This window comes from Sinocyclocheilus rhinocerous, unplaced genomic scaffold, assembly GCF_001515625.1.
Source record: "Sinocyclocheilus rhinocerous isolate Xijiao unplaced genomic scaffold, SAMN03320098_v1.1 scaffold962, whole genome shotgun sequence".
Taxonomy (NCBI): domain Eukaryota; kingdom Metazoa; phylum Chordata; class Actinopteri; order Cypriniformes; family Cyprinidae; genus Sinocyclocheilus; species Sinocyclocheilus rhinocerous.
The window spans coordinates 185,855-197,807 of NW_015656169.1; the positions used below are offsets into that span (position 1 = coordinate 185,855).

The 11,953-nt window shown below is 36.2% G+C and overlaps 1 protein-coding gene across 1 annotated transcript in view; it reads right to left on the reverse strand.

The window, feature by feature from the left end:
- LOC107719783 (dynein, axonemal, heavy chain 2) overlaps positions 1-11,953 on the reverse strand; it is a 138,668-nt gene that overhangs the window by 44,939 nt on the left and 81,776 nt on the right. The window contains exons 38-51 of the mRNA XM_016527297.1: positions 10,393-10,530; positions 10,163-10,321; positions 9,671-9,823; positions 9,212-9,303; positions 8,412-8,610; positions 6,366-6,590; positions 6,160-6,264; positions 4,643-4,831; positions 3,824-3,909; positions 3,615-3,745; positions 3,378-3,527; positions 2,257-2,424; positions 1,483-1,643; positions 1,241-1,380 (exon numbers count right to left, since the gene is read on the reverse strand). Coding sequence (XP_016382783.1) covers positions 1,241-1,380; positions 1,483-1,643; positions 2,257-2,424; positions 3,378-3,527; positions 3,615-3,745; positions 3,824-3,909; positions 4,643-4,831; positions 6,160-6,264; positions 6,366-6,590; positions 8,412-8,610; positions 9,212-9,303; positions 9,671-9,823; positions 10,163-10,321; positions 10,393-10,530 — 2,096 coding nt within the window. The remainder of the gene's footprint in view (positions 1-1,240; positions 1,381-1,482; positions 1,644-2,256; positions 2,425-3,377; positions 3,528-3,614; positions 3,746-3,823; positions 3,910-4,642; positions 4,832-6,159; positions 6,265-6,365; positions 6,591-8,411; positions 8,611-9,211; positions 9,304-9,670; positions 9,824-10,162; positions 10,322-10,392; positions 10,531-11,953) is intronic.

Genomic DNA, 11,953 nt, shown 5'->3' on the forward strand with positions numbered 1-11,953 from the left:
CTAAATATATGCACCATATAACATATTCATTATAAATTTTACTGTTCTTCAATGTTTAATTTATGTTTGAATAAATCCATAAATTTTTTATGACAGCCACCATTTAAATTTTTATATTTAAAAAAACGAATTGAAGTAGAAATATTATTATGTAATTGTAACTTTATTATTTTAAAAACTTCACTGTGTCATTTTAACAGTTATACGCTATAGCTTACAAATCAGTCAATTTTAACCTTCAATATTATAGTAATGTAGTACCAAATGAATTACAGCATTCGTTGAGAGATTTTTTTTTCTTGAGAAAATTTGCCAAGTACTGTACCTGATATATATAAAAAATAATCGATATTGAATCGAATCGAGTCGAATTGGTAATCGAATCGAAAGCTTGTGAATGAGAATCGAATCGAGTCATGAAATTTGTGTCAAAACCCAGCCCTACTCCTTTATGTTCATTAATACTAATTGCCACATTGCTCATTACAAGTTCTTAAATTAATCTTTATTGATACTTTTAAATGTATTATTTGCTACATTTATGCTTATGTTATGTTTTACATATTTCATTTATTTTAATAATTAGGCATGTGCTCAGCTACTGTTTTTCTTACTGTTAATATTATTTATTATTATTACTATTATTGCAATCATATTGAATATCATATTAAAAAACAGTAGCTGATCACATGCCTAATAAATAAAATTGTTAAATTAATTCAGTATTACTACACATTAATAATAATACAAAATAATAATAATTTTATTATTATTTAAATTATAAAATTGAATCAATAAAGAAATGAATTACTATTGAAATAATACAATTGTACTGTAAAATAAAATAGTAGTAGAATTCATTATTAACATTAATAACAATAATTGTATTATTTAAATTATACAAATTAAATCAATAAAGATAAAAATTACTATTGCAATAATACAATTATACTGTCAAATAAAGTATTATTTTTATTAATAATAATAATAATAATAATTTGATTTTACAGTAAAATTACGCAGCAATTTATTATATTGGATTTATGCAACTCTTGTGGATCATACAGAAAATTCACAACCCAGTATAATTTAATTGAAAATGTTTTCAAATTAAATTTTTTATTCCATTTGCACTGTTGTTTGCTCCATTTCTTATTGTATGAGGCTTTGCTGCAAATGCTTAGCAATATCAATGCAGTTTTTTGTCATGCAAATAAAACACGCTAAAACAAAATTGCACCTGAATGGATCTCCTACAGGGCTCATGCACAGCACAATGTGCAGGTTGTTTCTGACGCGCTCTTTCAGGTAGTTAAACATGGCGTCTGATGTCTCCAGGATATTGTCCTTCCTGGCTGAGTCTGACAGAGCATTGTGAATCTACACAAACAAAACATGTTAAAAATCTGCTCTCATTGTCACTTAGAAGACTAACCCTAACAGTCACACGCATTAAAAATGTATACAAACACACACACACACCTCATCGAGCTCGTCTGCTTTATAGAGATTGGGCACCTCCCCTGAGCTCAGAATGTTGTTAATGTCTTCAAGAAAGGACTCGTCCACGATCTGTGTGTCATTAAACAGGAACACAGTGGGCTTGTTTTCCACTCCTGTCAGCCGATAGAGCTTTTTAATATCTGTATGGGGAGAAGAAATATGTCAAATATTCCATTGAGGTCACATTAAACTGTGTTGTGAAGGCTACAATGTGCATAACATAATAGATCCTTTGGTCCTGAGCGCTAGGGCAAGAGGCGTTATTCCTCAGCATTTGGAAACATTTACTACAACAGGCCACAGGACAAAATATCAAAGCCTTTGGTATATATCAAAAGAGCTTTATATTTGAGATCTGAAATTGAAAATATAACTCAGCCAACTGCCTTACATTACTTGGTCTTGAAATACAATTTAACATGCCTGAATGTTAATATAACCCTTTAAACTACTGGGAAAATGGCTTTAGATGCTGGTTTACTGGCGTCCCAACCAGGCTACTTAATTAACTTTGCCTTGGTCAAGTAGCTGGACTGAGAGAAGACATGAACTATATGAAGTAGCTCATGAGATGTTTTGAGAGGCTTCTTATCTGTTGTTGGTGCTTGCAATGCCAATGTCACGGTTCGACTCCCAGGAATGACAGTGACACATGATGATAATATGTACACCTTCAATGTACTGTGAGTCGCTTTGGATAAAATCAACTGCCACATGAGTAAATGTAAGTTATAAATTGTGTGCAGAACTCACCCTCTCTGAACTCTTGTTTGCGGTACTGTTTGGTGACCTCCACCTGGAAGACCATAAACTTACAGATGTAGGCGGCAAGTCTGGTTAAACTCTGTCTGCCTGAGCCACCGATACCGACCAGCAACATGTTCCCCCGGAGCTGACTGATCACACGTACCAAACGTGTTACTGAGGGGGCAGAAAGAGGGCGCTGTTTCCATCATAAGAATCATAAAAGTTCATTTACTTGCATGAATCATGTGTGTCATTTGGTCAATGCAACATTTACAAACACAAAGGATAACACATTAAAATGTCAATGCATACAAATACACAGGCACACATCATTGCTGCAGGAGGCCAAACAAACAACCGATCACAAAGGAAACTAATTGGCACAAAACCATAATTAGTTATGAACACATAGGCATATAAACATACACGTTATGCTTGCTAATTTCGTAATCAATCAGCTATGCGCAGCGGCATGTCATTGAACTGAGTGTTTGTGACGTGCGAGACGCATTCACCGAGCTGAATGTGAGACCACTTTAAAGTCACAGTGCGGCGTGTGCGTGACAGGATGCATATAAAGCATTCTTATATGCGCCTTTGACAGTAAATGCCTGCATGCAAGTGAGTGACATATAGGCTGGGGAACCGGCCGCCTAATTATTCTCCCTGCTGAGGGGTTTGTAATGTGATTGCGTTCTTCTTTGTGGGAATGAAAAGGGTAATTATTCATGCTTGTGGGGGATCTGAGGGCTGAAGTGCATGTGATTTTGAAGAAAGTTATATTTGTGCGAGCACTGTATGAGAACTGAGGAGATTGGTCACTGAATTATGGGATTCGAGAGTGCGCACTGAATCATGGGTATTGCCATATGGATGTAAGCAAATGATGAGAGCTGTAATATAACTGTACCATGAATACCGATGGCTCCAAAAGAACAGAACTAGTGGAATTTGTTTTTTATATGATATAATAATTCAATGGCACCTTGATATAGTCACCCAGAAGCAACTTCGCACAATGGTGATTGTTCATGGAGTTCCCATTGTGGGCTCACACTTGCAACCTTTTGGCCTAGATCTTTAACCACTATGCTAAACTACTCCATTCTCTCTGACTGTGCTCTTACCATGTTCTATAGCATCTCTAAAGAGCACCAGACTCATAGGCACCACACCAGGCGTGAGGTTATAATCCTCTAGCTCGTTCTCCATATGAACCTTAAGAGCTTTAAAGTCCAACAGGTCCTCATACACATGTGGCTCCCTCAGGAAGTCACCTACAATAAAAACACACATACAAACTGTAATTAGGGCTAGGAGTGGCCAGTGACACAAATTAGCAGTGTGTGTGTATGTGTGTGTACCAAACAGAGGAGGCTGTTTGTTGGGGCAAATTGTGTGGTAGGGGACATCGAAATAAGAAGCCAGTTTTTCTGACAGAAGTCCCACAAAAGTCTCCATGTCTGCATGATCCACCAGTCGATCAGAGAAGACCCTGAAACATACACAAAACTTTACTGGTTTCTTCCTCTAACACAAGTATCTGTATGTGCAGATCTGTGCCTGTTTGTACCTGAAGCACTCATGAATCCAGAGGCGGGTGATGCTCTGTTTGGTGTCATGGAAGTCTTTGTGTGCTCGCAATAAACCCTGGAACACCTGCATTGGAGGACATATTTCACATGGACAAAGCTTTCAGTCAAATTTCTTGTTAGGTATAAAAAATAGTGTATTTCTTTTGAGCTTGATCAGACAAAAAAAAAAATCTAAGTGTCCGTGTTCTGAAAAGGTGTTATTTTGTACGACCACATACGTGTCTCTGATTAAAAGTAAATCTGAATCTTAGGCATGCGGTCTTGAAGTGGCAAAGTGGGCTGATGTGTTTTGTTTCATCTTTCTGGAATCAATCGGTCTGAATTGAAGTGATATTACGCTCAGACTAGGTGTACCTAAACCACATTTTGCTCCTTTTCCAGATGAGAGACAAACACACATGACACATGATGTTAAGTACCTTGGAGATGTCTCTGAGGTTGAAGAGATAATGTATTTTTGCGGGCGTGGGTAAGAAGCGGGCGGTAATGGCGTGGTAGAGCTCCTGATCAGACAAAAAAAAAATCTAAGTGTCCTTGCAGTCTCAGGTGCTTTCAAAGTGTGTTCTGAAAAGGTGTTATTTTGTACGACCACGTACGTGTCTCTGATTAAAAGTAAATCTGAATCTTAGGCATGCGGTCTTGAAGTGGCAAAGTGGGCTGATGTGTTTTGTTTCATCTTTCTGGAATCAATCGGTCTGAATTGAAGTGATATTACGCTCAGACTAGGTGTACCTAAACCACATTTTGCTCCTTTTCCAGATGAGAGACAAACACACATGACACATGATGTTAAGTACCTTGGAGATGTCTCTGAGGTTGAAGAGATAATGTATTTTTGCGGGCGTGGGTAAGAAGCGGGCGGTAATGGCGTGGTAGAGCTCCAGGGTGGCCTGAGTCAGAACCCCCCCGATGGGCTTCACCTCCTCCTCAAACTCCTGCAGCTTCTGACTGATCATGGTGCCATAGATACGCTTTATCTGAGACTCCTGGAGAGAATAGAAGAGGAGAGGGAATTACAGGGGCGGATATAACAGGAGATAAATAGAGCAGATAAGACAAACAAGGAAAAGTGATTGGTGAATTTGATGCACAGAAACATATTAATCCACCATCTGAGAAAAGAGAGTGCTTCACTTATGAGGTTTAGACATTATTGCATATATCACTGCAGCAGGTTCAAATGGGTGGTGGGCAAGATTTTCAGTGAATGACTCAAATTTTAGTCTGTTCTTTGCACACAGCTATCATATGACTTCATAAGACTTGGAATATAGCACAAGATATTTGGACCCCTTTTATGGTGCTTTTATGATGCAGTGCTTTTATGTGCTTTTTGGAGCTTGAGAGTCACAATCATCCATCCTCTCATCCCTCATGCATCTCATCCCTTTTGTTTTCTACAGAAGAAAGAAAGAACTACATACGGGTTAGTAAATGATGACAGATTTTTCATTTTGGGGTGGATATACTGCTTCAAGTAAAACAGTATCCCCTTTATGTATTTATTTATATATATATATATCAAAAACCATTTTCTATAATGAAATGTTTAATGCATTTTTGCAACAAAAATATTATAAAGAAATAATATATAAAAATTATATATTCAGAATTTAACAACTGAAATTATGTATGCAGTTTTTATTCTTTTTTAATAAAACTGTTTTCATTATTCAGAAAGTGTGACAAGAAACTGAAAAAATATTTAATTTTTTTCAATAAATACTTTAAATAACTCACTCCTAATATTATTGACTCGTTTATGATAAATTGCTTGTGTTTCTTCTTATTTGTAAGTGGCTTTAAATTAATTTCAAACTAGGCTGCGACAAAAACGATAACCACTGGTTTAATCCAAATATACCATCTGTAGTCATGTGCTTTAAAGCATGGTTTATTACAGTGCTTGCTATGCGAGAAATTCTGTATTGAAATTCTTATTACTTTCTTCTTCTTATGCCTATTTTTCTGCACAGCTGGAGTAAAATCCAGTATATTTGGCAAAGTGCTACATCTCTCTCTCTTTATCAAATAATGTGCTATCTCCACAATACTTGTATGATTAAAGTTTTCGGTATTTAAACAACAGCTATAGCATCATCATAATATTTTAATACTGAATTGTGATTAGTTCTTTTACTTTCTAATTTATTTGCATAAAAAATTACTTTTTTCTTTCCTTTTTAGTTATTTGTCAATAGCTGCTTTACACTATTAAGCTGTGCATGCTGTGCGCCAACGGGAAAGCGTAGCAGTCATACTTCCATCATAAGTTCATCAATTTACACCTAGTTTAGAGTGAATCTCTACTCACTGTAGGAAATGTCATGTTGATAAGATTAAAGCGACTCTGAAGGCGTCCTGATATCTGAGTCCTCCCTCCACCAGGGGGCCCCATAGCAGCCAGCAGAAAAATGTCCTTTTAGATCATGGCAAAAAAGAGAGAAGACATGTATTTATATGCACATCTAAAATATATACTCATATAAAAACTAATAAAATGCACCCACACAGTCTTACCTTGATACACTTGAGGATCTGTTTCTGGCGGTCGTACCAGAAGCCATAGTCGATCCAGAGACGGAGCAGCTCCAGAGGAGGCTGGGAGCCAAAGTCGTCCATGGCGGGCATGTTGAGATCATCCAGGAAAACAACCATCCTTTTCCCTCCCACTGGAACATACACACCTTTAATTCTCTTCTCCACTCGAGACTCGATGATCTCCTGCACGTTATTAGAGCTAGTCTGAAAGAAAGACAGAAAAATAATGTTATTAAGACAAGAACGTTAGCAAGTAAACCCAAAGATGATAAAATATTCAGTGAGCGTGACTGCAGATTTGGAGATTAGTGGAAAACTCTTTATTATAATAACAAATGATGATGATGATGATAGTTGGAGATTGATGATGATGATGGTAGAGCTCTCACCATGTGTTCTAATATTTGCTCGTCAGGTTGGGCCATCTGAGCAATGACTCAGCTCATTACAGATGTGAGAGTGGACTACTAAGATATCACTGCACACACTGATTAACCACATACACACTCACAGAGAAAGAGAGCGGTCTGAGCATCCTGGAGGTGACTGATATAAAAGTTCTGTGTCTGAGTGTACACTACTGTTCAGTTTGGTGTCGGTAAGATTTTGTTTTGTTTTGTTTTGTTTTTGAAAGAAATAAATACGTTATTCAGCAAGGATGCATTAAATTAATCAAAAGTGACAGTAAATGCACGTATAAAAGATTTGTATATAAAACAAATGCTGTTCATTTGAACTTTCTATCAATCAAAGAATCCTTAAAAAATGTATCACAGTTTCCACAGAAACTGTTTTCAATATTGATAATAATAAGAAATGTTTCTTGAACACCAAATCAGCATATTAGAATGATTTCTGAAGAATCATGTGACACTGAAGACTGGAGTATTCAGCTTTGCCATCACAGGAATTAATTACAGTTTACAATATGTTAAAATAGAAAACAATTTTAAATTATAATACTATTTCATAATATTACTGTTTCTACTATATTTTTTTGTCAAATGAATGCACCCCCGATGAGCATACATAAACTTAAAAAATAAATAAATACAAAATCTTACCAACCTCAAACTTTTGAAAGTAATAATACACTTAATTTTTGTTCTCTAGAGATATTTTTTATTCTAAGCACCAGAACTCATAACTATTTTAATATGTCAGTCTTTTATGCTACGAAATATTCTTAACAAAACTAAAATGACCAATTATTCATTCATTATTACTCATTCTTTTATTCAACCCAAATTACAGCTCACTTATTACAGGAGCAGTCCCCCTGGAGACACCTGGTGATGGTTCATGAATAGCCCTTTTCAACATTTCTTCTTCCAGTCATATCTTTCAGTGCACTTAAGTTTTCTTTGCTTATATTTCACTTGCCAACACAACACAGTGCTTTTATTTGTTGTTAAAATAAACAAATAAATAAATTAGTGCTGTCAAACGATTAATCGCATCCAAAATAAAAGTTTTTGTTTACATAATATATGTGTGTGAACTGTGTATATTTATTAAGTATATATAAATACAAACACATGCATGTACATATATAAAAAAAATATGTTATGTTTATATTTTAAATATATTTAAATATAATATAAAATAAGAATATGAATATATAAATGTATAAACGTAAATATTTTCAAAATATATACTGTATGTGTGTATTAATATATACATATTAAATATACACAGTACACATACATATATAAAGTAAACAAAAACTTTTACTTTAATCGCGATTAATCGTTTGACAGCACTAAAATAAATGCATAATAAACCTAACAAAAAAGAGAAATGTTATGGTTAAAAATATTTCAAGGTATATTATTATTCCTGCACACTTGCTTAAGTGCTACCTTACCAAACTTTTTCTTCTCAAACATCTTTTCCTGAAGCTGTTTAGATATTTTACTGCAAATTATTTTTTTATTTTTTTTGAGATCATCCTTGGGATTTATTAAGTGCTTCTGCTGAGATCAAAATTCACCTTTTACTAATACTAAAAGTGTTTCTCATCACCTGTGAGGACATGTTGATGGTGAGCATGGCCCACGTGACTGAGTCCAGGCTCTGCAGGACATTCTGGGCCACTGAAGTCTTCCCTGTCCCCACTGGACCCGTCAGGAGCACAGGGTGCTGAGTGGACACCAGAGCCTTGACCAGGTAATGATAGCGCACAGTGTCCACTGTGGGGACCATGATCTTATAGAACGGAGCGCTGCAGAGAGACAGGTGATAATTAAAAAGACACCAGAAAGAAAGTTGAAAAGTGGGACGGCTAAGTATGAGACATGCTTTAAAAAGAGGACAAAAATGAAGAGTAAAAGTAGAATACAGAGCGAGAGAGAGAGAAATAAAGAGCAAAAATGGGTGGGAGGAAATAGAGTTGAGAGAGCAGAATGAATGAGAATACCGAGGAGGAAGAGGAGGTGAAAAGTCTTGATTGAAAGACTGAAAATTGAAAGATGTAGCGAGACATTTCAAATGAACAGAGGGATAAAAAAAAGAGTCAGGTAAGAAAAAAAAAAAGGAACCCCAGGATGGAAAAATGGACAGCCGACAAAGAGGGAGCAAAGAGAGCCAAGAGGACAGAGGACAATGAAGGGGAAAGAGTTGGACTGACATGACAAATGAGAGCAGGGGAGAGAAGAGAGAGACGAAGAAGGATGAAAAAGATGAGAAATATGAATAGACGGGGAGTTCAGAAGTCTGGGAGGGAGCCAGGCGAGAGGCCTTTGACTGAGCCCGCAGGCGGCTGGCAGAGACCCCTGAATAGGGGGAGGATGGGGCACACACACACATACACACACACATCTCACTTGGAGGCGTAGCGCCAGCCTTTGGGCAGCTTGTCCTCAAATGACGCCCACGTTTTGTTCTTGGTGTCCACGTAGTATTCGTAGATGGTGTCCTGAGGTTTAATACAAGGTGATTATTTCTCCAGTAATATATTTGTTTCTGTAGGCAAAAAGGCTTAAACATTTATTCTAGATCCAGAGAATCAGTACTTTTCATGTAACATTAGCATGTGTGAGTATGTGCGTGCATACATTTAAATTAATTACACAAACATGTTATCTATTTCACACTGTATGTAGACTACTGTGGCCCCAAAAAGTATTTGGATACTTAAAAACGTGTAAACTGGATTACAAAAAATGAAATCACTTCACATGTATTTAAGTCATTATTTTGTAATTCTATTTGGTGAGATTAATGGCACAGAAATTACACGCTTCATCTTTAAGTGTTCATACACATTTTGGCCCACTGTATACCTTGTTAGGGAAAGTCCCCTCTACTTCCCGCAGGAAGTTGTCAATCTTCTTGCGTCCATCCTCATCTACGGAGGCGCACACAGACCATATGAGACTGAAGATGAACCAGAGCTCCACCATACGGCCAAAGTTTTCAGAGTCCGCTGGGTTCACCTGACCAGCCAGAGAGAGTTATAGTATTACGCTTGTGTAAACTAGCTACAGTAGAGCTAGATATTACGTTTAATTAAGTTTAATTAAGCCAGACACTGACACAAGACTTGAGAGTTGCAAGATCAGAAAACAAAACAGTCAGTAAAAATACACCCCAGATATGAATAAAAGCATGCTTTTAAAGGACTAGTTTACCCATAAAGAAAAATCTCCCTCATGTCATTCTAAATGTTTTGAGCAATACACTGATGCTCCATGAATGATGGTCAGTTATACGGTCCATCTACAGTACAGCTGCAATATTAGCTGTACACATCAATGAAGTGAAAGTGTTCTGACCCCGTTCTCTGGAGTGGCCAGTGAGTCGTAGAGCCTACAGAGCGATGCCACTCCGTTCAGTTCAGTGATGGGCACCAGCTCCTTACAGTGAGTCTTCTTAAAGGTGAGGGTCTTGTCTATGTAGCGGTCAAACAGCTGCCTGAGATGATCCATTTCAACCTGAAAGCAAAAGAGAGAGATGAAGCACTTTGCCAAATGTATAACACGATGCTTCACATTGTGTCCCAAACCTTCTGCCGTTTTTCCATCCAGGACTGAACATAAGGCTTCCAGGTCAAATCAGAGTAGTCGTTGTAAACCATTCCACAGCGAGACACGGTAGCAGGAGACGCCACAGCTAGATCCTCCACTTCAAACAATAATGAGACCTGCAACACACTCTCTCATTAATGGTTAAACCCAACCAAATAAGCACAGAACTGTCACTTAGCTGAAAATTAAATCTCACGAAACCTGTCAAGAACATTTCACACTATTTCACACTAAAACAAAATAAATAATTATTAAGAAAAAATATTTTCATATTTGCATATATGAAAAGAGATCTATTTTAGGGCCATTATGATTTTATGTATTGCGAAATTTTTTCTATGACATTAAAGCTGATTTTCCCACCTAAATTCTAATATAAAAAAATTAATAATCATCATCATCATCATATTTTATCAAAATATAATTGTATATAAATTAATTATTAAATAAACAAGTAAAATTTAACAACATAATTGCATTACAGAGATTTTTATTTTTTTATTACAGCAACATTTTTTTAGTATTATAGTAATGCATAATTGTAATGAGATTTTAGGGAGAAAATATGCTTGTCATAAAAATAATGTCACTATGCAAAACATTTTAATAGTTTAAAAAAAAAAAAAAGCTTCCTTTTCTTGATGCAAAATACACTACCTTTCAAAAGTATGGGCTTGTTAAGATTTATTTATTTATTTTAGTATTTGAAAGCTTTTCTCACCAAAGCTGCATTTATTTAATTAAAAATACAGTAAAAGCAGCAATACTGTAAAATGTTATTACAATAAAATAATAGATTAAATCTTTATCAATATTTTTTATCAATACTTCATCAATTTAAAGTGTCCTTGCTGAATAAAATTATTAATTTATTTAAAAATAAAAATTCTTACTGAACCCAAACCTTTGAATAATGGCTTTTTTATATGCCTAAGGCATTTCTTCAGGAAATTCACCCAATAACTGAAGAAAAAGGTCATAATTGAAGGAAATAGGGTTGGGCGATGTCTACAAAATTGGCATCGGACGATATCTACAGTGAAACATCGCGATGGACGATGACATTGGCGGGGTGGGGCGGGGCGAGCGGGGTGGTTCCTAACACCGTTTCTACACCGGACGGGAGCGGCGCGGCAAAATACTATAGAACCACTGATCAATAATAGAGATTTATTATATATAGATCAGTCTATAGAACTCATTATAATCAGTGATGTTGTCTACACTGGATGCGGCGAGGCGCGACATGACAAATCCCCGACAGTAAACTGCTGCCGCGTGCTATTTATGACGTGCTGACACAAATTTCAAATGATTTTCAACGGTTGGCAAGTACTGCCGCTCCATAGTATAAACAGAGTAGGTGCGATCGCGAATCTTGAAAGTGAAAGTGAAACTAAAAGCGTTCGTGCATTCAAAAGCACGATGCCAGTTTTCAATGCCAGGTATAATAGCGGCTCCCTGATGCCGAAATATGTAGTATAATTACCCAATTATATAACTGTGAGGAAAAATCTTGCAGATCATTAGTTTAAAAGG